Here is a 13,956-nt window from a genome sequence, read left to right as displayed (position 1 = left end):
CTTTCCACAGGAGCTTAGGAGATAAGGTGAGGCCAGGTGTGTGCCACGCCCCTGTGGGCAGTGTGGGACTCACTGGCACACCACATGCAGCACGGGCGCTCTGAGGGCCTGTGAGGCCAGGGCTGCTTCAACTCCCATCACGTGGCGACGAGCCGCCCTTCCCCCCAGCCCCCCTACAGAGCCAAGTGCGGGAACGGGAGGGTGGGTGTGCCATCTAAGAGGGCCCCGCCGAGCAGCCCCACACACAGCAGCCATCAGACCCAAGGACCCATGTCCAGGATCCCACGGGACGTCACCCAGGAGGTCTAGGTTTACCAGGAAGCATGAGTGGATTTCAACTGAGATGTTATTGTTTACACCCGAGAGAATGCTGGGCTGAAGCTAGGTTTGGGGATGTAAACTGAATCGCACAGGCGTGTATCCTTATGCCAATTACCACTTTTACATGTATTTTGTGGCCAAACTGATTTCCAGCATCGTAAACACACCTAACATTTTAAAATGAAACTGACTCTAGAATGACTATTTGTTTCCGTCTGTGCTCCAGCCACACTTCACTTTATCAAGGGCAGTACCTTTGGCTCTTACTAGATGGCTAAGGCGCACAGCTGTGAGTTCTCGTGCATTGGGCCATGTACACCCTGTGACAACGCGAGATTGGGGAGAGGAAGCACCCCAATGATCCTCACCTCTGTAACATCGATCGTTAGGAGGAGCTCCGAAACCACCTGGGTGCTGTGGAACGTGTTAAACGACACCCCCACGGGGTCCACTGTCTGCTTCTGGAAGTCCACATTCACCCTGTTTTACATGATTTTAAAAAGACAACAAAAGTCAAGTGTTACAAAGAAAACACGTCTGCATATGTGAAGTTACTGCCTGAACTAGGCCACTGCCTTCCCAAGAAAAGAACATTTTATAATAAAGCACCTGACTAGGCCAGAGATGACAATTTGATCTCAGCTCTAACTTGAGTTTCTGATGGCTCTCTGAGCTGCCCTGGAGGGGTGCGTACCCCAACATACACACGACCCTCCAAGAATATATTCAAAAGGTCAAGACTCTTACAGAACCTCTACTTTCAACGGTATAAATGCTAAATCTAGGACGTCAATGTTCTCTAACTTGTGGTTTCAGAGGTGAGTGCCTGTGACAAAAATCCATGCCTGGTTCCATGTTGTCAGAAAACACATACATGCTTTCTAATAAACCCAAGAAAGAACATTCATCCTTTAAAGCAATGAGCCAGTAAGTGCTAAAGTTCGAGGATATAAACTACAAATTTGATATAAACAAAATTTTCCCTTCCTAATCCTTTTATTCTAAATGAAGAGGAAGAATTATAGGAGAGATCCTGGTCCAACCAACTCTCTTCCCAATTTTCAGACCCATTTACTTAGTAAGAGTGACCCAGCGAAGCCGCCCTGCAGGACGGGTCTTGTCTGTGTCAGCACTGAACCCACCATGCTCCCCAACTCTCAGAATCAAACAGCCCACGCTGGGAGAACTTCACTGCCCTCACCATTTCCTCAAATTCCTGTCAAGCTCCTCAGGGAATTAAAACAATGACAAATAAGAATGACAAAGGGGAATTCCTCCATGCGGTGCTCTGAGAATACGACCAAAGGCAGAGTAATCTGATACAAATGCTGAAGGGGATTTAACCAGGGCCAAGAGAAGACAATCCATGAGTTCCATGGTAGCTGCCAGGTGGCGAGGGCCAGGACTCAGGGCCGACCAGCCCCACGCAGCCCAACCCTCCTCCAGCAAACAGGGCGCCAGACAAGGCCCCGCTCAACAGGGAAGGGGGGGCTTGTGCTGGCAGCAACTGGGCACTCTCAGCGTCTCCATTTTCTCCCACTGTCTGCTCTCCTGAGAAGAGAACGTCTCACTTTGCTTCAAAAGCGAAAATAAACAACTTTCCCCGAGAAGGACAAAAGGAAGCCAACATGAGGTCCAATCCCTATCATTGAAACTGAGTCCACACAACCCTCTGAACAGCCTCGCAGGACAGGCACACACAGATGCAACTTGACAGCAATGAAAGCAAAAACCCAATCAAAAAATGAGCAGAGCACCTGGGTAACATCTCTCCAGAGAGGACACACAGACCTATGAAAAGATGCTCAACGTCACTAGTCATCAGGGAAATGCAAGTCCGACCCACAGTGAGATGTCGCCCTACACCCGTCAGAATGGCTGCCATCGACAAGATGTGGGGATGTAAACTGGTGCAGCCACTATGGGAAATGGTATGCAGGATCCAAAAAAATAGAACTAGAGCTACCTCAGGACCCAGCGATCCCATTTCTGGGTACTTACCCAAAGGAAATGAAAGCACTAACTTGAAACAGTACCTGCCATCCCCATGTTCACAACAGCCTATTTACAACAGTCAAGGTCTGGGAACAACCTAAGCTCTGAGTGTCCATCGATGGAAGAATGGATAAGGAAACTGTGGTACGTTTCTACAGTGGAATGAGAAATAAGGAAATCCTAGCATTTGCAACAATGTGGATGGATCTTGAGGACATTATGCTGAGTGAAGTAAGTCAGAGAGACAAAGACAAATGCCATATGATCTCAATTATGTGTGAAATTGAAAACAAAACCAAACTCACAGAAAAAGAGATCAGACTTGTGGTTACCAGTGGCGGAGGGTGGGGGAAGGGAAAATGGAGGAAGTTTGGTTGAAAGATACAAATGTCCAGTTACGAGATATGTTAAGTCCTGGGGATGTCATTTAAATGCACAGTACACTGACCACAGCTCACTGCTGTCCGGTGCACAGAAAGCTGTTAAGAGAGTAACCCCAGGAGTTTTTATCACAAAGAAAAAATGTCTTCCTTTTCTTTTTATTGTATCTATTTGAGAAGATGGATGTTAACTGAACCTACTGTGGCAATCACCTCACAACACCTGTAAGTCAAACCTTCACTCTATGTGCCATACTTATATAGTGATGTATTTTCAGTGAAACTGCAGGCGGGAGGCGGGGGTGGGGGTGGGGGGGGGAGTAGGGGAGGGACAGGTGAAAATGAAAAGCACTAGGGTTCAGAGAGGTCAAGTCACATGCCCAAGGACACATAACCAGGGATGCGGAAACCAGGATCCGAAGGCAGCACTCCTTGGGCACACAGCATGCTTTCCTGTGAGCTTCAGCGGTTAACCGGCGGTTTGACCGTGTAAGAACATGTGAAAGCAGGTGGGCAGTCTTGCCCGCCTCCCTCTGCAAGTACCTGGTATTCCTGAGCTTTGAAACAGCTGTTCCCTGCACCTTCCCTTCTATCTCCTCTGCAGAATGAACGTTGAGTTCAAGGGAAACTTTGAGCTGAGACATCTTAATAGCCATGTACACGGCAGGAAGCGTTTTAAATCTCTCTGTTGGATTACGTGAAAACTCCACAAAGGCTCTGCTCCGCAAATGTAAATAAAAACAACAAATTTTTCAAGCATCTGAAAAAAAAAGAACTAAGTGCACATTAATTTCTTGCAAGATTAGACAGGAATATTCATTTACACCTCTCCTCAAAATACCAGTCAGTAGCTCTTCATTCCATAATTAGTTGAGAAGTATTTATAAAAGGAAAAATTTCTCACTTATGAGAAATAAAAATTATAATGACATATCATTAAACTAAAACCAAGTGTCATCCTATGTATTATGCAGAATATATATTATGAGTTCAAATGGAATTTTCAGTTAAGAAATTTTAATTCTTGCAATTAGAACAGAATGACAGGTTTGGGGTTTTTTCTATTTTATGTGAAATGAAGTACAGATAAGAGAAAACCACACACAGTAGCTCAGTGACTTGGTGCTCCCGCTCCAGAAATACCCAGTTCCTTCATTACCAGGATGCTGATGAGGCCCCACCTCACCGCACCTCTCCTACCCCTTTCCCGGGGGGAGCTGGGGGGATCCAGCTGCAGTAAGGGTGCTAGACAGACAGCAACTTCAAGTTTACATTTGTTTGTATCTCAATGTCAAAATGCCCCAGGGCCACAACATTACAGGCCACAACCACTGCCGGAAATGTGCGAATCTGAGTGCCCTGGGAGGATCCTGAGCCCACGGGAGGTCAGGGTGGTACGGAATTAGCACCCCCCCAACTCAGAGTGAGCGCCCGTTCAGCCATGTACCCGCACCCCTCTCCCCGCTTCCCAGCTGCTCTGTCCTCCCCTACTGCCTGCCCGGGGCCCCTTAACCCCCCTTAAGTGACGCCTGGCAAACAGGCACCAGTGACTGAGCCTGCGCACTTTCCTAGGCCGACTCACTCACCCCATCTGTCATCTTTCCCTACAGGGCTCCTAAGTCTGTCTTTAGAAACAATTCCTTTCAAACTTTAGAGCACATTTCCAAGCTCCTACACTCCCAGAGTGTCTACATCTGTGACATTGCCTGCCCACTCCCTTCCTGCCTGGCCTCTGCTCCTGGCCGCCCCATCTGTACCCCAGTGGGAAGACCCCCACACACACAAGCAAGCACCAGCCAGACCCCAGGGTCTTCCCGCAGCCCTCCATCTCCTCTGCACCTCAAACATCAGCCCGCCGGTTTGCGTCTCCTTGGCCCTTGGTTTGGTCTGCAAACACCCATGCTTTCCGCTCCATCATTCACTCATTAAGTTCCATGAAACACAGTTCAGATCAGAACACTCGTCTCCAGACACCATCTGCTCACGTTCACACTCGTCCATCAGCCACAAACATAGCACCTAACCTCCCTACCTTCTCCAAAGTCACAGTGGGCTCACACTGGGCGCCCTGGCCACCACCCCATCCTGCTCCAAGGGCCCCAGGCCTCCTCGCCCCAGGGCCCACCTCAGACACCTGAGCAGCCCCAAGGGAGCGGCAGGCACTGACGTGCTCTGAGTCTCAGTGTCTTCCTCTGACCACAGGTGCATTTTCCTCTCCATCCCTCCCGCTGAGCTGAAGGCTCCGGGGGGCCACCTGTGCTCACATGCCCTTGGCACCTCACTGGTTTTGCACTAAAGCAGGCCCTGCTTGAGCCCAAAGGGTTACTGGCCTCTTGCTTTCAAATACTATTTAATGTCATTCTGCCTTACATATCTGATGCACAAGCAGTGCTGCTGGTGGCGGCCAGTTAGCCCAGGTGGTTAGAACGCGGTGCTAATAACACCAAGGTTGCCGGTTCGATCCCCACATGGGCCACTGTGAGCTGCACCCTCCATTAAAAAAAAATGTGTTGCTGGTGAACCAGGACTGTGACTTCCCCATGGGTCTGGCATGACATTGGTACTGTGACGAAAAAGACAGAGATAGGAGGCATCGTGTAGGATGCAACTAAAACAGCTGTGAAAAGGTCCCAGACACCAGGAGCAAGAAACTAACCCAGAATCCAATCCGGTCGTCAAGCTTGGTGACAGAAGTGGCTGCCACACACGAGAGCCAGGCTGCTGACCTCTCACCTCAGCCCAAGCGCACCCTAGTGTCCCCAGACCCTCAAACAAGGCAAGTGGACGTGCAGCCCTCAGAAACGACACTTCAGCCGTGTGACTCCAGTTCTAAATAAGTGAGTTTACATCTGACCAAGAATCTGACCGTGTGTAGTTTGTATCAGAAACGTAAGAAAACCTAACACTGTAAGTGTAGTTAACCTGGAACAGCTGTGAAAGTACTGAGGCAGATTTTGCAATGAGGCATTTACAGTCAACAGTAACCGTAAGACCAGAGCTTGAGACGTCTGATGGAATCCATCCAAATTGAAAACGGATTTAACATGCTCAACTTGAGTTATTAGACCTTAGAGAAAAAGTGTTCCTTCCTTACTAGATTTACACAATTTGTAAATTAAATTTACAGAATACTAGAAAAACTTTCTAATTTTAAACACCAACTTAAAGCGATGTCTCTTCCGTGTATGAACATTCCCTCTGGGAAATGAAAACTGGGACTGATGCTCCCACACATGTGTTTGTTCCTGTGATTAAAATAAGGGCACGTGTGACTGAGTTTCTGCAGCACTTGTCTTCCAGAAACACTTAGAACACATGCGCTATGTCACTTATACAAGTGGACAAACTCCATTTCAGGGCACCTTTACGGCCTACAAAGGGACGTGTTGCCAGTGACGGGCATCAGTCCAGGGACAATCCGAGGACATGACGTGCCAGGACTGTCCTGGCCGCAGACCACTGACCACACACACACACTCAGGGCCTCTAGGTCACCGGCTGCAAGAGAAGCTCGGTGGCTGCGGACGAGGGCACGAGTGCACGAGGGCAGAGCTGCGTGGAACAGTGCCGGCCCCCACTCTCGTGCTGAGAGCCAGCTCCTGTAAGCACTGCACACGACCCAGCTCTTCCACAACCACGCTGAAGTACAAAAACACATGACTTACTTCGTCCCATCAAATACAATGGACTTGACTTGACCGCACTGCCTGAGGAGAGACTGGAGTTGTTTATAGTAGAGGAAGCCGTAAGGAGGGACGTGCTTCAACTGAAAAAATACAGCACAGTTTGCATCAGAGCTAATGAGACAGCTGTCACGCACGAGCATGGTTTTTAGCTCACGATGAGTTTACTGTCTCTAACCACAGGTGCAGATTCTATAAGTAGGTGCATTTAAGAACTAATGACTTTTAAACTGTAACTAAGTTTTAATAATAAGTACATGCTAAATAAGGCTAATTCTTCCCATTAAAATAGTCCAAAAGTCTAACAGAAAAATGAAGACCTGGTCACCATAGCCAGATGTGAATGTGCAGCCTGAGTGTGGCCCCCCACCCCACCCGCCAGGGCAAAGGGTGCGCCGAGCTCTGGCTCTGGCAGGAAACCAGGTGCTGTGCCTGTGACCAGGTCCCGCTATCTCAGGGCCACTCCAGCTCCGCAGAGGTGCTGGGTGGGTGAAAAGGCCAGGCTGTGGACTCAGGCCTGGTGCAGCCTCCTGGGGCATGTTATGGCGCCGCCCTGGGACTCAACAGCCACAGCGCGGGAACGTAGGATGCAGGATGAGGACTCGGCCAGTCAGAGGGTCCGAGTGCAGCTCAGGGAATGACAGAGGATGTCACAAAGGATGCCAAGTACACTTTCAGAGTGCACAAGGAGGCGGGTCATCTGGGGCCCCTAGAGCATGCATGGGCGGGCTCGTGGGTGTAGGAGGCAAGCTCGGCCCTCATGCCCAGCTGAGGGGCCATCGGCCAGCAGCATCCTGGATGGTGCCTCTCAGACCAACAGCCGTCCCAGGCAGGCACTGCGTCTGGCCGCTTGAGCACTGCGCTGTCAGCGCTCCTCAAAGGTCTCTGTGCCTGCGACTCCAGGAAGCCACCCTCTCCTGTCAACCCCACGTCTCCACCGTGTTACCAGTGACTGCACCAATACCAGTCAGGAGAACTGGAGCTGGCCATGACCACGTGCTCCAAGCTCTCTACCCACCTTGGCAGATGTGCACTGACCAGTAAAAGCCCAGTCCCAGGTGCTTTAGCCCAGGTGTGCCTCCTGCCGTTGTGTGCGCTCAGCTTTCAACAGTTGGTCCACAGATGGTGGTCGAAGGTCAGTGCCAGTGGCTGACCATCAGGTTCCCCCAAACACGTCACTTAAATACTAATTTCCAGGCCACACCTGCTGGTTCGGATTCTCTGGCTCGGGGCCGTCAAACAGGAATTTTAAACACACTCTGGTGGTTCTACTAGGTCTGAGGACCATGGTGTAAACTGCAGTGCTAAGTGGCCAACCAGTCACATTTTAACTTGTGTAAAATGAAGTTGTCAATTAACAAATGGGATTAAACTTATGGAGAAGTGTCTCAAATCCTTCAAAATGACACACAACTTCTCCAGGCTCTGTTTTAAGGGCAGGTGTGCAAAAAAGGAAGACGGACATGCAAGTAGATATACGTGGTCAAACAAGCTACAACAGTCACTATAGGGGAAAACCCATAGTCCTTATGAAAACAGGACCAGCCGGAGAAATAAAAGGCACCAGTGGCCCGAGCCCGAGAAGGCGGTCTGTGCTCCCCACCTACCACGATGGTTGTCTTGGGGTCTTTCCCAGCCAGCTCCCTTACTGCCATCTCCTCATCAGGCTGCCCAAAAGTAAAGTAATTTGGATAAAAAGCGCCTGCCAGTACCACCTGGAACAGAAAATTAGTTTCATGAAGTAACAGCATTATTGTATCAGTTTGTCTCACCAATATACTAACCTCTATAATGGAAAAGGTGAGTTTACGTAAACAGCTACACCTTTTACTAATCAAGCAGAAGGTCACCATTCCGGTTACTTCCCCTTAACAGAAACACTCTGAACACGGGCTTTCTTCCAAGGAGCTTGAGCCCTTCTCCAGTGGGGTTTAGGGATCAGTGGGGAGCTGAACAGGCATAGAAACACGCACCACACAGCACGCAGCTAGCCGGCTTCTCCACCCGCCCCTGATTTGTATGGGTCAGGCCTTCCCCAATTTAGATGAAATTCTAGTTGGTTCGCTTACATCCAGAGCAACAGGCTCACATCCAATATTCCCTTTTAGAAAGCACTCTGCAGAGTCTCTTCTTCAATGAAACACACAGCCATGGGAGACGCTCCCCAGCCCTACTCCATCTGACATCCAGGAGTCTGCCCCCTTTCCCGCATCTCCCCAGGACCCACTTCTACCTGCATCAGTCAGTGTCTGACACCGCAGATGGACCCGCCCTGGGGACTCTATGTGAGAGCCTTAGCCACCTTCCAGGACACACATCCCTCCACACGGTCCCTAAGGTTCCATCCGACAAGCTCACCTCATCGTGGCCTCCTGAGTTATAACATTTTCAGTGCAAGGGAGTAGCTGCATACGTTGAATAATATTAACAGCGTTTTTACTCTCTTAAAAGCTGAAATGGAAGGACTCTCCGGAGGCAGTCGGAAACACGCCTCCAGAGACCCACAATGGGTCTGCATCATCAACTCGGGCCACGGCAAACCGAAACTGTGCAGGACCAGTTCTTCCTGGTTTCCACACACAGATGGACGCTGGACCCTGAGGGTTCTCTGTCGCGTGGTCAGCGCAGGAAAGGAGGGTGGTGCTTCCCCCACCAGTCAGCGGACAGAATCAGAACAGGACCGGGCCACACACCTGCAGGATGAACCGCTGCTTGTGTGTGTACTCGTGGTCCACGACCGGCCGCCGGGAGTCAACGTGCATGCTGAACTGGGAGACTCGCTTCTTCAGTTCTTCGTATAACTCAGCCACCTACGAAAAGCAGTGAAATGCGATGTCTCAAAGTCCTGGCGCTACTCAGCGTAGTGAGACGCCGAGACAAGACGGAGCGCGCCAACCCGTCTGCAGGACGAAACACTGCCAACACTAACGGCCTTCTTATCAAAGACTCATGAACAAGGAACGACACGGATACTCAATACAATGCTAACAAAACACCAGGACACAAACTTTATGTGCTTCATGATCCAACTTACAAACACACACACACACACACACACACACACACACACACGACACTGCAAACGTGTAACCACAAGGCCCTGGGGGTATCGGAACAGCATGACTGTGTCCTCTGCTTTAAGTCCTTTAAACACTTCCGAAACCTCTGCCAGGAATGTGCACTGCTTTTGTGATTCAAACAAGCTAAGTGACCAATGCTAAACACTCTGAACAACAACCAAAACACCTCGTTGCAATAAAACCATTTCACACAAAACATCAAACTTCAAGTGTCTGATGAGAATACGTATGAGAATACACAAGTCCAAACACCTCTCAACTGGTTGTAAATTAAGTTACCACAAAGCTATCGTAATAAATTACAAAAAATAAAAACCATACAAACCACAAGCGTCAACATAACTGGAAAAAAATAGCGAAAAAAGAACTGGAAAGATATAAAAAACTGTGAGGAGGGAGAAAATCTGGGAACAGGAAGGAAGGGTCAAGCCCACCTAGGTGTTGGCAGATGTTCCCATGTTACTGACTCTCCCACAGGCTGTGGTCACACAGAACCTCTAATTAAAAATCAATTTAAAATTATGCAAGTCACTTTTTAACACCAAGTGCAATCAAATCAGAAATTAACAACAAAACAGAATATCTAAAAACATTTCTTTCGTCCTAGAAAGTGAAAAACTCTTCTAAAATACTCTGGCATCAATGGAGGAAACCAACACTGAAAAACGTGATAGACGGGGACACCTACACATCAAACGTCAACAGGACACAGTCCAAACTACGTACAAGAAAATTCACAGCTTTAACTGCTGTTAATTAGAAATACCAACAGTGTTACTGAATTAAATACTCATCTCAAGAAGAGTAAAATAAGAAACCGAGAGACATGGAGGAACTAAATTAATAGAAAAAGCAAAAATCAACAAATTAAAGTCCTCCACCTTCGCCCGCCCCTCAAAAATCCTACACAGGAAAATCAAACCAGGAGTAATTCTCGGAAAACATAGGAGAACAGGCTAAGCACCTGGTAAACTGCGCTGCGAAGACTCACACAGCTGGCCTCGGCTGCCCACACTCGGGCACTTTCCCCACGCAGGCCAGGCTCCCGGGAAACCCCTCTGCCTCAGGCTGCCTTTGTTTACCCGAGACCTTGGACACAGCACACAGTTTGTGGCAGCAATGTGATTTTCGCATGGTGGGGGCCTTGGGCCTGCAGTATCAGTGTGACCTCTGGAAGGAGCTGGAAACTAAATAACTAAGGTCAGCTACATGGGCAGCCCATGCCTACCTAACCCTCCCTCCATAAAGCCCGGACACCAAGGCTGGCTGGCAGTACTCCATCCTGCCATCACACGTCACTGCTGGGAGAGTCGATAGTGCCTCAAGACCCCCCTGGGAGAAGACGACGGGAACCTTGCCCCTGGTCTCCTCTGGACTCCCCCACCCCACCACCTGCCTTTGCCCTTTGCTGACTTAGTCTGAATCCTCTGACTGTAATAAACCGTAACTGTGAGTGTAACAGCTTTTCTGAGTTCTGTGGGTCTTCTCACGAATCAGTGAACCGAGGGTGGTCTTGGGGACCCCCCACCCCTGAACACACAAATCTAATCAAGACAGAAAGAGAGAACACAAGTACACAACATTCAGAATGAGAAAGATGATGTTATCACTTTGAAATTATAGGACTGCTACTTATAACTATACATAATTACATTACATATTATATAAACATATACAACTAAGTATATATAACAATTATACATGAACTATGTAAAACATACATATTAAGTTTTACATAAGTATATTTATAGATGTGGATAAATTATTATATAAACATATAACATATACTTATATACATAAATTCTACTAAAGTTGGAAACAGGATGCACTTTTTGGAATACTCATGACTGTGTATTATTACAACTTACCTCTCTAATTCTCTTGATTTGAATGTAATTTAACCGTCCCCAGTCAAGTTCATCCTTGAAATATATAAAAGCATAATACTCAATATTAATGTGCAAATCACTGCTTTAACGGGTAACTCATAGTTCTGGAAGGACAGATACATCCAGGCAAGTTTAAACACACACAGACCCATCAACTGTCTTCTGGACCGAATCGGTGAGGAAGAAGAAAAAGAGAACCTGGTCAGTATCAGGCAGCTGCCAGGTTGAGTTCTCTGCAGCCCGTGATGTAAAACTCGGCTAAAAACAGCAGAGGGCAAGGCTTCCGGGTTCTCCGTTTGGAACCAGCAGCCGGGGCGCCCCCGCCACCCACGGGGACTGAGCCCTCACAGCCGGAAGTTCCTGACACCACAGAAGGGCTGCTGCCGCTCAGCGGGGGATGCCTACAGCAACAGGCATGTAAGCCCCTCGGCCCGCGCCCATTATGGCCTCCACCGCCACCATGGACTGTGCCACCGGCGACTCAGGCTCGCACACATGCCACTGCCAGGCTGAGCCAGGACACCTCCTGGGAGCTCTGATCCCTCGGGGGACAGGGAACCTACCTTCGGGTGCCGCAGCTCTCCTCTTTGTCTGCAGGCCTGCCAAGTCTAAAACAGCAAGGACCCAGAGTTTCAGAATACGTTAATGGTTACTCGAATGTTCTTTTAAAGTCCATTTTCGACACAGTTTGACCACAGAGAATTTACTAATTTAATTTTTCAATCAACTTCACAAAACGGGATTCCCAGCCCCACCTACTTCTTCCAACAGTTTATTTTTCATGCTGGACTCAAGACCCTACCATGACTTTCACAGAGCAAGGTTTATGGCACAGGAGCGCGCAACTGCGGCGCTGCTTTCCTGGCCGCAGAGAAAACTTACTTTAAACGCCTCGACGAGTGCGATACAGTCACTCTTACTGCTGCCGGAGAAATTCACTTTGTTCCTGTAAACGGACAGCAACAAGTGTCAGTGGAGCCCAGTAAACAAAGTGGCTCTTACAGTGCGAGTGTGAAATACCTGTATCCATCCAGATGCTGCCTGAAAGGCATCACGAAGAAGTTCTTCAAGGACAGAGCGGCCGCTGACAGAGGAGACGCAGAGTGAGACTGGAGGGTGCGCGGCCTCCCGCCGCCCCCTGCCCACACCTACCTATGATAAGACAGTCATCCAGACACCCAAACACGTGTCCCAGGACGATGAGCTTCCCCAGCTGCTGACTCACAGGGAGCTGGGCCAAAACTCGCCCTAAGAAGGTCAATTCACCATCGTGGGGGTTCTCGTCCTCGCTCTGCCCACGGACGGCAAGTGCGCCAACCTTTGTAAGACAAACAGCCCCATAAGCAACACTGATCTCCACTCTTTTTTTCTTAAGGCAGGGAGTCTAAAACAGGAAATCAAGACCAAATTCGGGGGGATAATGTTCTAAACGACATCTAAGTCAACTTACGAAAGCCTGACGCTACCAAAACATTTTTAAATTTGCTTTTTGGAACTTACAACACATTTTGTTGTTTTTTAAAAAGGACGGTCCTGGGAGGGAACACTCAAGGGCACCCCCACAAGTCTACGTAACTCACAATTTACCAACTAGGGCCTGCACAGTCCTAAACCAAAGATCCAACTCGCACATCACGCTGATCATGCACAAAACACACTGATATGTGTGGGGGAAGAACTTCCCGAATTTGACAGAGTCTTTCATAGAAACCCAAGCAGTTTCAAAACAGAGGTAAGATGCCAGAGGCACCCCCACTCCGAGGGCCAGAGTGGATCGTCCACAGCAGGAGCAAAGCATAAGTCGGGTGTGGGGTCTGAAAGTCCACAGCAGGCAGAGCCAGCTTCTAGAACAGAAGGAGGAAGCTAGAGTGAGGGTAAGGGACAAAATGAGAAGGCAAGCGAGCAGGCTGGTGGAGCGACAGCAGCAGAATATGGTCGGGGATGCCGCTGTCCCAGAAGTCCCGGTGTATCAGGTGATAACGGTATCCTTCAGACACTTGTCCAGCTCGGCCTTCAAAGGAGACACATTCAAGCACCACTTGGCACGAATTACTTTAATATTAGCGTAAAGATATACTTAAGAGTAACCATTAAATATTGTTAATGCTGTCTCTTATCCCAGCACTCTCAACACCGCCAACAAACAGGAAGCAGGGGTGGGAGTGGTGAGGCAGCGAGTGACAGGCGGGTGGGGAGGGGATAGGACGCAGAGGTAAGAGCAGAAGTTTCAGCAAGACAACGGAAAGGCGGATATAAACGATGTGTGGATTCTGACACCAGCAACTAGTCAATATACGTGCTTTTCCGAGCAACTGCTGCGTGTTTACAACAAACTACCTCGAAGATCCCCGTGTGAGACTTGAGTTTGTCACAGAAGTGGCAGGACAGGCCTACCTCCTTCAGGAGCAGGACGGTGCGCTCGATGTCACTCAGACTGGGCGGGGACAGGGCGGTGGCCAGCAACGCGCGGGGCTCCCCCATGTCCAGTAACTTCACTCTCAACACTGTGCTTCCCAAAGGACACCGCTGAAAAGGACAAAACTGAAATTGGGAAATAATAAAATAACGAAATCCACGAACCTATTCACATGACTAGTACTCACACTTT

At 48.9% G+C, this 13,956-nt stretch overlaps 1 protein-coding gene across 3 annotated transcripts in view; it reads right to left on the bottom strand.

Annotated features, from left to right (window-relative positions):
- The window catches only part of TDRD9 (tudor domain containing 9), a 92,736-nt gene that overhangs the window by 19,998 nt on the left and 58,782 nt on the right, over positions 1 to 13,956 (bottom strand). For all 3 annotated transcript variants that reach the window (XM_074326815.2, XM_074326814.2, XM_088797558.1), the window contains exons 15-25: positions 13,743 to 13,874; positions 12,501 to 12,666; positions 12,369 to 12,432; positions 12,231 to 12,294; positions 11,912 to 11,956; positions 11,328 to 11,381; positions 9,073 to 9,189; positions 7,987 to 8,094; positions 6,362 to 6,462; positions 3,240 to 3,413; positions 690 to 801 (exon numbers count right to left, since the gene is read on the bottom strand). In XM_074326815.2, coding sequence (XP_074182916.2) covers positions 690 to 801; positions 3,240 to 3,413; positions 6,362 to 6,462; positions 7,987 to 8,094; positions 9,073 to 9,189; positions 11,328 to 11,381; positions 11,912 to 11,956; positions 12,231 to 12,294; positions 12,369 to 12,432; positions 12,501 to 12,666; positions 13,743 to 13,874 — 1,137 coding nt within the window. The remainder of the gene's footprint in view (positions 1 to 689; positions 802 to 3,239; positions 3,414 to 6,361; positions 6,463 to 7,986; positions 8,095 to 9,072; positions 9,190 to 11,327; positions 11,382 to 11,911; positions 11,957 to 12,230; positions 12,295 to 12,368; positions 12,433 to 12,500; positions 12,667 to 13,742; positions 13,875 to 13,956) is intronic.

This window comes from Rhinolophus sinicus, chromosome 3, assembly GCF_057876585.1.
Source record: "Rhinolophus sinicus isolate RSI-liver-muscle chromosome 3, RSI-T2T, whole genome shotgun sequence".
NCBI classification, from domain to species: domain Eukaryota; kingdom Metazoa; phylum Chordata; class Mammalia; order Chiroptera; family Rhinolophidae; genus Rhinolophus; species Rhinolophus sinicus.
The sequence above is the reverse complement of the archived record's forward strand: the minus strand, read 5'-3'. Positions and strand labels throughout refer to the sequence as shown.